Consider the following 12167-nt stretch of genomic DNA (forward strand, 5'->3'; position numbering starts at 1 on the left):
TGCTCGTCACAGCATCCCAGTACATCCAAACGGACCCGTCCAACAGAGACCCCAGGACGCCAGTGGTCAAGGTCAAGCAGGGCTTCGAGCCGCCCACCTTCACTGGATGGTTCCTGGGTTGGGACTTTAAGTACTGGAGCACTGACCCACTTGAACGAGCCATGGCTGACCTGTAGATAATGTGACCCCGATGACCTTGACCCAACCCGACCTCAGTTGACTCGGAATCGGACACAGCCCACATCTGCTGCCGTTCTTTGCTGGATGTGTGGCGGGCTCTGACTCAAGGTCAACTGCTGTCTGGGACGGGGCCCGTGCAATACAGGGTGTGAACAGGGCAGTGTGTGTGTGAGTGTGTCTCATAAAGGTGTTTTCAGGAGTGTATTTCAGAAGTGTCCTAACAGGTCAAACCAGAGCATTAGACAAACGTACAATCACCCAGCAAAGCACCCCATTGAAGGTCACACCTGTACACCCAGATAACATCCTGTGCACAGTTACCACAGTCATAGTCTCCACAGCAACACAGCATAATCAGTTGTGCCTAACGACCTTAACAGTAACCTCCTCATACACGCATCACTAATGTAGACTTCCTTTGCTACTGGGTTCACTTCCTCACACATAGAAGATCCCATGTCCAGTTCCTGGACTGCCTTTCTATTGCAGTAGCTGCTTCCTCACACATATAAGATCCCATGTCCAGTTCCTGGACTGCCTTTCTATTGCAGTAGCTGCTTTTGTTATGGTGCAGTGAGTACACACACATGCTGTTACAGAAACACTTGGTCGCTTAGTCCAGTGCCTGTCTTAGTCTTAGTCCAGTGTCTGTCTCTTTGCCTCTTTCAGCATTTCTCACACTCTCATGCAGATGCAAGCAAAACTACAAAGCCTTAGTTCAATCTCAGCTGCAGTTATGAACTCAGTGGTTGATGTAAAACATCTGCATTAAAATGCTTCTTCTGATAGCCTGCGTCTCTCTCTCTCTCATAGTAAACCTGGGTATATTCTAGGGCAGTAAAGGTCATTAAGGGCCAGGGTACAGTAGCACCAAGGAGGGTCAGGGAATCACATCTGGTGTTCACATTGTGAGCAGGGGTAGAACTAAACTACTAAATACTCTCGAACTAAATACTAAATAAATTAAATTTAAAAAGTCCAATGTGCTTGAGGGTGAAGCGTAAGACTCTTGTAGTGACAGGGCCGGGACTGGTGAGGTGCTAAAGGGAGTGAGTGTCATGGTGAGGTGCAAAAAGTAGTCCAACCATAGTCCTTTAGTTATGTGTGCATGGCAAGGTGCTCAAGAAAGTGAGTGTCATGGTGAAGGTGCAAAAAGTAGTCCAACCATAGTCCTTTAGTTATGTGTGCATGGCAAGGTGCTCAAGAAAGTGAGTGTCATGGTGAAGGTGCAAAAAGTAGTCCAACCATAGTCCTTTAGTTATGTGTGCATGGCAAGGTGCTCAAGAGAGTGAGTGTCATGGTGGAGGTGCAAAAAGTAGTCCAACATTAGTCCAACAGTCCAACAGTGCAAGAGTAAGGTCTAGAGACCAGCATAAATAATATGGACAAATAGGAGAGTAAAGTATAATGTAGACAAGGTAATATAAAAAAAAAACTGTCAGTGCAAAAACAGGTTGAGGTAATAGGGTTATAGCCATTCATTCATTCAGTATTGTAGCAGAAGCCTGACCGCGGCCATTGATCATGTGTGCTAATGTAGCATGAAAAACAGTGTAGCAGTAAAACAGTAGTGAAAACATTAGGCTGTGGACATTAGTAAAACAGTAGTAAAGCAGTAGTGGGCAGTCAGTACTCAAACATGGAAAGGATGGAGAGGCAGACAGACTAAGCAGAGAAGTCAATCTCTCCTCTTCCCTTTAGTGAGGCATTGAACAGTTCAATGGCCCTGGGGACAAATGACTTCCTCAGCCTTTAAGTTGTGCATGGCAGTGAGCGAAGCCTCCAGCTGATCAAGCTCTTTTGCTTTTTAATAGTGCTGTAGAGTGGATGACATTCATTGTCCAAGATGTTGATCAGTTTGTTCAGGGTCCTTTTGTCAGATATTGAAGTGATTCACTCCAGTTCAGCTCCCACTACAGAGCCAGCCTGTCAAGTCGCCCAGCATCCTTCTTCTTTGTGCTTCCTCCCCAGCATACCACTGCATACACCATCCATACCACATCCACTATATAACCCACCATCCACCACATATAACCCACTATACACCATCCATATAACCCACCATCCATATAACCCACAATACACCATCCATATAACCCACCATCCATATAACCCACAATACACCATCCATATAACCCACAATACACCATCCATATAACCCACCATCCATATAACCCACAATACACCATCCATATAACCCACAATACACCATCCATATAACCCACAATACACCATCCATATAACCCACCATCCATATAACCCACCATCCATATAACCCACACTTTTAAGATGACCCTTTCCGCAGCTCCCTATAGCGCCATCCACTGACAGGTCAGAGCTCCATTGACTACTGGCAGTAAATGACTTTGTTAAATGTTGATTTGTGACCTTCTCTGGAGGCCCTGAAGTACAGTAAGGTGACATTTATTTTATTGTGTGTGCGCGCATGTGGTTACTGTTGTATCCCATACAAAGCATGAACATGAAAACACTGCATTGGAACCACACACATTATTTGTACGGCACTCCACTGCAAAAATACAGTATAATGCAGTAAGTTGGACGTAGTAGCACGGCATTGTACTTTTTCCTGTAAGGGATTAATAGCCTATGATAGATTAATTACTTCCCCTTACATACATGTAATATCTGACTGTATACAAGCCTAAAACTGGCTATGACCTTATGAACACTAAAGGTGATGAAAAAACAATGCTCAACAGAGACTGGATTAAAATAATTTGATTTACTATATAAATTGTGAGATATTGCATAACATTTTAAAATGTCAAAATATACATTTCAATATACAAAGTACAAAACACAAAGCAGATATTCTTTTCAATCATTATCACAAAAATAATTCTTCTGAAGTTCTGTGTGTGTGTGTGTGTTAGGGCTGGGGGGGGGGGGGGGGGGGGGGTGGGGATTTTCAGATGCTGGATGGACAGCTTCTCAGGAGGAGGAGACAAACGGAAACACACACACACGTACGTACGCCCTGAGAGAGTCAGGGGAAGTCGGGGAAGATCTCGGACAGCTTGTAAGATGAAACACACACACACACACACACACACACACACACACACACACACACACACACACACACACACACACACACACGTACGCCCTGAGAGTCAGGGTAAGTCGGGGAAGATCTCGGACAGCTTGTGAGAGTCAGGGTAAGTCGAGGAAGATCTCGGACAGCTTGTAAGACTGCCGCTCCTCACTGGCCACGTCCTCCTCCTCACACATCTCCAGCTGCTTCTCCAGCTTGGGCAGCACCTGCTCATACAGGAAATCAACAATGTCTGCAGCACAGAGCAGAGGAGGGGCAGATAGAGGAGAGGAGGGGCAGATAGAGAGGAGAGGAGAGGAGGGGCAGATAGAGAGGAGGAGAGGAGAGGAGGGGCAGATAGAGAGGAGGAGGGGCAGATAGAGAGGAGAGGAGAGGAGGGGCAGATAGAGAGGAGGAGAGGCAGATAGAGGAGAGGAGGGGCAGATAGAGAGGAGAGAGGAGGGGCAGATAGAGAGGAGAGGCAGATAGAGAGGAGAGGAGGGGCAGATAGAGAGGAGGAGGGGCAGATAGAGAGAGAGGAGGGGCAGATAGAGGAGAGGAGGGGCAGATAGAGAGGAGAGAGGAGGGGCAGATAGAGAGGAGAGAGGAGAGGAGGGGCAGATAGAGAGGAGGAGGGGCAGATAGAGAGGAGAGGAGAGGAGGGGCAGATAGAGAGGAGGAGAGGCAGATAGAGGAGAGGAGGGGCAGATAGAGAGGAGAGAGGAGGGGCAGATAGAGAGGAGAGGCAGATAGAGAGGAGAGGAGGGGCAGATAGAGAGGAGGAGGGGCAGATAGAGAGAGAGGAGGGGCAGATAGAGGAGAGGAGGGGCAGATAGAGAGGAGAGAGGAGGGGCAGATAGAGAGGAGAGGCAGATAGAGAGGAGAGGAGGGGCAGATAGAGAGGAGGAGGGGCAGATAGAGAGAGAGGAGGGGCAGATAGAGAGGAGGGGCAGATAGAGAGGAGAGGAGAGGAGGGGCAGATAGAGAGAGGAGGGGCAGATAGAGAGGAGAGAGGAGAGGAGGGGCAGATAGAGAGGAGAGGAGAGGAGGGGCAGATAGAGAGGAGAGGAGGGGCAGATAGAGAGGAGAGAGGAGGGGCAGATAGAGAGGAGGAGAGGAGGGGCAGATAGAGAGAGGAGGGGCAGATAGAGAGGAGAGAGGAGAGGAGAGAGGAGGGGCAGATAGAGAGGAGAGAGGAGAGGAGAGAGGAGGGGCAGATAGAGAGAGGAGGGGCAGATAGAGAGAGGAGAGGAGGGGCAGATAGAGAGGAGGGGCAGATAGAGAGAGGAGATAGAGAGAGGAGGGGCAGATAGAGAGAGGAGGGGCAGATAGAGAGAGGAGATAGAGAGAGGAGGGGCAGATAGAGAGAGGAGGGGCAGATAGAGAGAGGAGAGGAGAGGAGGGGCAGATAGAGAGAGGAGGGGCAGATAGAGAGAGGAGAGGAGAGGAGGGGCAGATAGAGAGGAGGAGGGGCAGATAGAGAGGAGAGAGGAGGGGCAGATAGAGAGAGGAGGGGCAGATAGAGAGAGGAGAGGAGGGGCAGATAGAGAGGAGAGAGGAGAGGAGGGGCAGATAGAGAGGAGAGGAGGGGCAGATAGAGAGAGGAGAGGAGAGGCAGATAGAGAGGAGAGAGGAGAGGAGAGGAGGGGCAGATAGAGAGAGGAGAGGAGAGGAGAGGCAGATAGAGAGAGGAGGGGCAGATAGAGAGGAGAGGAGAGGAGGGGCAGATAGAGAGGAGAGGAGAGGAGGAAAACAGGAGGCTGTTTCAGTCATGTACAGCTTTTCACAAACCCCTGGTATTAGACAACAGAATGATATGATATGAATGAACCAACAGGGGCAGTACTCACCACAGAAAGACATTGTGTACCAGCCCGGGACATAAATCACTTTCAGCTGGTAGTACCTCATTTGTAGATAGTCAGGAGGAGTGTTCCTTTGGAAAGAATTGAAGAATGCTATTAAAAACCGTCTCCTTAATTACAAATGGAGACACTGAGCTGACTAAAAATCCAATGTTAATTCAGTTGGGCTAGAGCAGGTAAAAACTTGAAGCTGGCTGGCGACAGAATACACATTGTCTTACAACCTTTGGCAGTGTCATTTTGAGTCAGAACAAACATATAGGTCAAGAGAAAATCAACATTAAATCAATATTTGCCAGGGGTATGAATCATTTTGTTCTTAACTGTATAATATAGTTAAAGGAACGGTATGTAAAAATGTATTTCAATTAATCATAAAATGGCCCTGATATGTCACTAGACATTAAGAAATCATGTTCATTTCAAATACTTATATCCCTGACAACAGTAGTCCGGCCAGGATATTGTCATTTAAAAAGTGAAGTTGCCCTCCACCTATCTACTAATCACAAAGTCAGTAGCGTTTCGGCATCCAGGTTTGCAACCTCGAGTCAGCAGGGAGAGGGAGGGGATACACCGCTCTTCAGTAATTTGAAAGTGATTGCCGTACCAGTGTTGGCCACAATCTTACATATGGTTCCTTTAAATTAGAATACACATTAAAATAAATGGCTCTCCTCAGGTATCTTTCCGGTCACTGATCGCTCTCCTGTCTGGAGTCAGATGGGGGAGAACGATCAGTGACCGGAAAGACCAAATATGGGGTTCCTGGGCAGGTTCCCCGAAACACTTTTCCAATGTAAATGTGTCTGATGGGGGAGCAATTAACTGAGTATACCATTTGGGATTGTAGGAGGAAACGTTCTGTCTGCTCACAATAAACAGTCTGTCTCAGCCATTTCTGTGGCTGAGACAAAGGGACAGTTACAATATTAAAAACCACCAATAATCTACAGAATCAATACCAAACTTTCACTCAAACGTCACACTAACACAGAAGTCTTGTCTATAAAGTCTTTCACTCAAACGTCACACTAACATAGGATTCTTGTCTATAAACACAAACGTCACACTAACACAGGATTCTTGTCTATAAACGGGTCTGAACACTGGGTGACATCAGATTTACATTGCCCACTTACCCGAAGAGATGAGTGAGGTCATCCCACACTATGTCTGAAGGCTCCTCCACAGCCATTTCATTGAGTCTGAGGGAAACAGACAGACATGAGCTCAGTGACCACTGGAGACATAGACAGACACATGCTCAGTGACCACTGGAGACATAGACAGACACGAGCTCAGTGACCACAGTGACCACCGGGGACTGTTTCACACAAGCGGGGGGGCTTGGACAACCAGATGAAGGTGAAAATGGCATCTAAAATATTATTGAAAGCAGTTATTAAAATGGCATATAAGTTATTATTGAAAGAAGTTACTAAAATGGCATCTAAGTTATTATTGAGAGCAGTTGTTGTTTCAGTAACAGTGTGAAGACAAACAAAGCTTCAGAGAAGAGGATACAGGCAGCAGCTATTTGGATGACATAGTCGTTATCCGCCCAAAGGGCGAGGACAAGTATAAGTATAAGTATATACACTCTTTTTATCCCGTGAGGGAAATTTGGTCTGCATTTATACCAATCCGTGAATTAGTGAAACACACTCAGCACACAGTGAACACACAGTGAGGTGAAGCGCACACTAATCCCAGCGCAGTGAGCTGTCTGCAACAACAGCGGCGCTCGGGGAGCAGTGAGGGTTTAGGTGCCTTGCTCAAGGGCACTTCAGCCGTGCCTACTGGTCGGGGTTCAAACCGGCAACCCTCCGGTTACAGGTCCGAAGTGCTAACCAGTAGGCCACGGCTGCCCCAAGCGGGCAGACACGTGAACAGACAGACTGGGACAGTTTGAAGCGTACGCTCTGATCAGCTGGATTTGCCCAGTGAGGCTCTTCCTCCCTTTGATCGCTCCTCCACTCGTCATTCTTTTGGTCAGGTAATCCATCCTGCACACAACAGAGACACAAAGACGAGAACATCAGCACAGTTACAGGGCCTTTGCATGGCTTCACAGTCACAGTTGCCTTCACACTACCTCAAAAGTTATATTATTTGAAATGTTAATGTACGCCACTTCCCATCAACAGTGATTATTTCGACTAATACAATTCACTCACAAAAAAACGACTCCCAGACAGCCCAAAGCGGTCTCATTAAAAGTGCTGATTCAAGGTGCATTCACAGCAGCAAAGTCCTTTTAGGCAAGTCCCTCCACTCGGCGGCCATATTGTAACGCTTTTTGGGCACTTATCGGGCATCTATTTTCGGGCAGAACTGAGTGTGTGCAAGACTTCATGAATCACGACAAACCAATGTCGCTTCAACTGCAAGACACATGATTGGCACGATGTATTCACATGTCAACTTTTGGCGGAGGAAGGGGCAGAATGTGTGTAGACGACTGCCGTGTTTGCGTTATTTATTAACCCTTAGAACCCTAAGCTGTTTTTAGGGCATTTTCACTACCTTTATTCATAAGGATTTATTCTGGTTATTGTGAGTGCCACACACACATATTATATATTGTTTTTTTCAGCAGAGTCTAGGCTATCCAGATCTGCCATCATGTCATGTATTAGTCCTAGCATTTATTTTATTTAGAATTTTAAAGAATTAAAATATAAAAAGCGTATTATAAAAATTCTTATATTTTGACCTGTATCTCACCATAGCAAGCTCATAGCTCTACATGCATTTCATGTGTGTGTAGGGCAGACTGTCCTGAATCGGGCAATATAATTGCCATGTTGGAGGGATACTCTGGGGCTGAGCAATTTACAGAAATATGTGGTGTGTGAATTATGGAAATAAATGCCATTTTTTATTTAGTGATGAAAAATGACCTTTCTGCGCTCCATATCTATGACCCGAACTGATCTGACCTGACTTGACCCAAGTTTGCGTGTTAGCATGTGTGCCATAATGATTCTCAACCTTTTACTGCATTGCCATGAACAAAGTAAAGGCAAAAAAGGTTTTTCTTTGTTCAACAAATTGGGATGCAATGTGAGCCTTGAATTGGATGCCATGCAGGAATTTGCTAGGATCTCAAAACCGGATTATGAACATGCTTTGCCGTAGAGAAACACACGATAGCGTTGGATTACAAACATGCTTTGCCACAAAAACGTGGGGTAAGTCCAACTATATGAAGTTATTATTTTGCTGTCACTTTGTCTGTTTTATAACCCAGAAGGATCAATATACATGGTATCAATGGATAGCCCTGTGTCTCCTCTTTCATCGGATATGCTTGCCATATCTATGCGATCACGGGTTCGCGAGTAATTCAAACGAGAGTAATGGGTGCGCAGGTGAACGCAGAGTACAAGTATAGACTGTAAATATGATGCAATTTCATTTAATTTCATGATTTATTTTAATTTTCATACTTGATCGTACATTCAAGTGCGTGGTCTCGTTGGAAAGCCCCACTTCTTCTCTGTCATGCTATAAAGGTTTCATCCCGCTGCGATGAACAGCCACAGAGCAATGTAACAGAGAAGAAAGGGTGTGTTTTTTGACGCACTTTGCGTCAATCGGCTTCTAAGGGTTAACCCCATACATTTCTATTCAAGATTGTTTGAGTGCTGTGTCTCCTCATTAGAAAGTCTCTGCTAGCGTTGCCAGCATAGGCATAGGCCTACATAGGCTACCTATTGTTTGTGATCAACAGGCTCAGGCTGTATTTTTTCTTGTAACATAAATAGGTCTATTTGTGAAATGCTCTGATGCAGCAAGCTTTGGGCTATGGTTCGTTATTGTAAGATTTAGCCCTAATGCAAAATGTTGAATAAAAATGTGCGAGGTTCCATAGCCTATTCAACGGTGCTGATGGTACCTGAATTGCGCAAAAGAAAGCGCACTTTAGACTATATTGTTCATTAGCTTAAGATTTAGATTGAATGCAATCCGCATGCTCCAATAGCGTGAAAGAAAGCGCCTGTTAGGCGGTTTTATTAGCCCATACAGAGTCTATATCGTTATGTCGAGAGGTGCGAGATAAAGCTAAAGCACTTTAATTGGAATGATTTTAGCTTGTGTGTTATTTATCGCGGGCACGGGTCGGGTAACGGGCCAAATATTAACGGGTAATTTTGATATCATCATGTGTGACGGGTTGGATCTGCTGCTGAACTTTGCGGGTGCGGGAGGAGGCGGGTCTCCAAAAATGGAGCCGTGCAGGACTCTGGTCTAAATGATGTTTTGTTTCGGCTAAGCTCACATGTCGGTCTGTCGCATGAGCTAGTCATGTAGGCTTATTTCATGGAATTCACTTCCTCTGCTAATTTTTTTTTTGGTAAGTTTATACAGTCGTATGCAAAAGTTTGGGCACCCCTTACGAAAACCACTGCATCAGTGTGTCACTTGCTGAGCTTTTGAAGCAGCAACTTCATTTTAACATATGTTATACCTTATGGTAACAGAAACATCTCAGTAGTGAAATAACTTTTATTGGTCCAACAGAAACATGTTTATGTGCATTTAAAGAAAAATAGGCATGTGCATAAATTTGGGCACCCCTAAGAAATAATTCCATTAATATTTAGTATTGCCTCCTTTTGCTGCAATAACGGCCTGTAGACGCCTCCTGTAGCCAAAGACAAGTCCCTTAAGTCTGGCAGGTGGTATTTTGGCCCATTCCTCCACACAAAACGCCTCCAGTTCAGTCAGGTTTCTTGGCCTCCGTGCGTGGACAGCCTTCTTCAAATACATCCATACATTTTCAATGATGTTAAGGTCTGGGGACTGGGATGGCCATTCCAGAACATTGTACCTGTGCTTCTGCATGAATTCCTTGGTGGATTTTGAACGGTGCTTAGGATCATTGTCCTGCTGAAAGATCCAACCCCGGCGTAGCTTCAACTTTGTGACTGACTCTTGAACATTCTTGTCAAGAATCTCCTGATACTGTAAGGAATTCATGTGGCCCTCAACTTTAACAAGTTTTCCAGTACCTGCGCTAGCCACACAGCCCCATAACATGATGGATCCTCCACCAAACTTTACAGTGGGCAACAAGTTCTTTTCATGGAATGCAGTGTGTTTTTTCCGCCATGCATACCTGTTCGTGTTATGACCAAATAACTCAATCTTGGTCTCATCTGACCACAGTGTTTTGTTCCAAAATGCTTCTGGCTTGTCCAGATGTGCTTTTGCATACCTCATTGCGCATCACCCTTCCAATTAGCTCTTCCTGGTGCAAAGTACGCTGGATTGTGGAACGGTGAGCAACTACACCATCAGCAGCCAGATGTTGTTGTAGTTCTCTGGAGGTGGTCTGTGGCTTCTCTGTGACCATTTGAACCATCCTTCGCCTGTGCCTTTCCCCTATTTTTGTCGGCCTACCACATCTTTCCTTCACACGGACTGTTCCTGTGGCCTTCCATTTCACAACTACATTTCTGACTGTGGAGACAGACAGTCTAAACCTGTCAGATAATTTTTTGTACCCTTCTCCTAATTCATAATGTTGGATTATCTTAGCTTTGAGGTCAGCGGAGAGTTGTTTTGAGGTCCCCATGTTGCCACTCTCTAAGAACCTAGGACAAGCACAGCCAGCTATTACCTATGTTAAATAGCCTTTTTCATGATTAGTTCCACCTGTCTTTGTTATTGAAGGTCTAACGAGCTAATCAAAGCAGTTTTGTGCTGCAACCCGTCAGCTATAAATCCGTACAGGTCTTGAAATGAATGCTATTAAAAGGGTGCCCAAACTTTTGCACATCCCATTTTTTGCATTTTATTTTATTATAATAAAACTGTGTAATGCTACTCTAAGAATTTTGGTCTGGAAAACACTCAAACGTCTACATCTTTGTAGGAAAACAAATCTTGTTGCTGTGATCTTCTATTATAAAGGAAGAGCAAATTGTCATGAAATCTCAGAGGGGTGCCCAAACTTTTGCATACGACTGTATATATTTGAGCTTTTTTCCGATAGGCCAGTGGAGTGTGACAGGAAGCGAGCAGGAGAGAGCATGGGAAGAGGTGGGATGGGAAATGACCACAGGTCAGATTCAAACTGGGTCTCCGTGGCCATTTGGAACCTAATGTGGTACGGACGCTGCAGCCAGCTTGCACAACAGCGCCCCCTGATGGACACACAGTAAATTCTCACCATTTCTCCCTGCACTGCAGCCAGCTTGCACCACAGCGCCTCCCGATGGACACACAGTAAATTCTCACCATTTCTCCCTGCACTGCAGCCAGCTTCGGGTCGATTGCTGCTCGGCCACCTTCACCCAGGCTAGCTTCTTATACAGGTCCTTTTTCTTGATGACCAAATCCCCATCTGCACCAGGCTCCGCCCTCTCCAGCAGCAGCTGCCGCACACTCGTCAAGAGGCTCTTGAGCTCCTCCTCCGCCCATGACCCGTGAGTGTCAGCTGAGGAAACGGAAGTGAGAAAGAATAAAACAAGACAAAACTGATTTGTTGACACTAGTTAAAAACAGTTCTAATCTAGCTGACTTGTCTTCGCGGGGTGACCCAAGCTTCCTGGGTCTTCAGATCAATTAATATAATAATAAAATTAGCTTAAAGATACCGTTCCACAACACTATCAATATGCTGATTTGAGCTAAACGGCCATCTTTTTTCTAAAGAGTTCTTTTGAGCACACCCACTTAATGGACAGCTAGTGAACCGTGAAAGGCAATACTACTGGCAACACCACTGGTGGCAATACTACTGACAATACTACAGACAATACTACAGGCAAGATGCCATATTAATGGGTAAAAAATGTATGGACTAATCCTTTAGGACTATGGGCCCCAATTTAAATTCTGGGCAAAGTACAGTCAGTCAGTCGTGAGCAAACTGTCTCGTACCTGAACTGAAGATATTCAAAAGGGTGTAGGAGCATTGAGTTCATCCGTCAATGTTTCAATTAAGATCTTGCTCATGGTATTAATTAGCCAAAAGATTTTGTCCAAATCATTGATACGAAAGGGAGGTCTGAAAACTTATTTTATTTTCCCTTCAAAGTGTAATGTGT

General features: G+C 45.3%; 2 protein-coding genes across 8 annotated transcripts in view; one reads left to right on the forward strand and one right to left on the reverse strand.

Moving 5' to 3' along the window:
• The window catches only part of gsnb (gelsolin b), a 16758-nt gene extending 15790 nt beyond the window's left edge, over positions 1-968 (forward strand). The window contains exon 18 of the mRNA XM_042100562.1: positions 13-968. Coding sequence (XP_041956496.1) covers positions 13-176 — 164 coding nt within the window. The 3' untranslated portion in view covers positions 177-968. The remainder of the gene's footprint in view (positions 1-12) is intronic.
• Positions 1-12167, reverse strand: part of LOC121715150 (transcription termination factor 1-like) — a 54411-nt gene that overhangs the window by 24792 nt on the left and 17452 nt on the right. For 3 of the 7 annotated variants that reach the window (XR_006033537.1, XR_006033536.1, XR_006033535.1), the window contains 5 exons: positions 11356-11554; positions 7026-7112; positions 6246-6311; positions 5089-5174; positions 3286-3491 (listed from right to left, as the gene is read on the reverse strand). Coding sequence is in view for 3 of the 7 variants with exons in the window: in XM_042100569.1 (XP_041956503.1) it covers positions 3318-3336; positions 3377-3491; positions 5089-5174; positions 6246-6311; positions 7026-7112; positions 11356-11554 (572 nt within the window). In the remaining 4 variants the exon portion in view is untranslated. The other 4 variants (XM_042100571.1, XM_042100569.1, XR_006033534.1 and 1 more) reach the window with 4 other exon arrangements.

The sequence above is a fragment of the Alosa sapidissima genome, chromosome 8 (assembly GCF_018492685.1).
Source record: "Alosa sapidissima isolate fAloSap1 chromosome 8, fAloSap1.pri, whole genome shotgun sequence".
In the NCBI taxonomy this organism is placed as follows: domain Eukaryota; kingdom Metazoa; phylum Chordata; class Actinopteri; order Clupeiformes; family Clupeidae; genus Alosa; species Alosa sapidissima.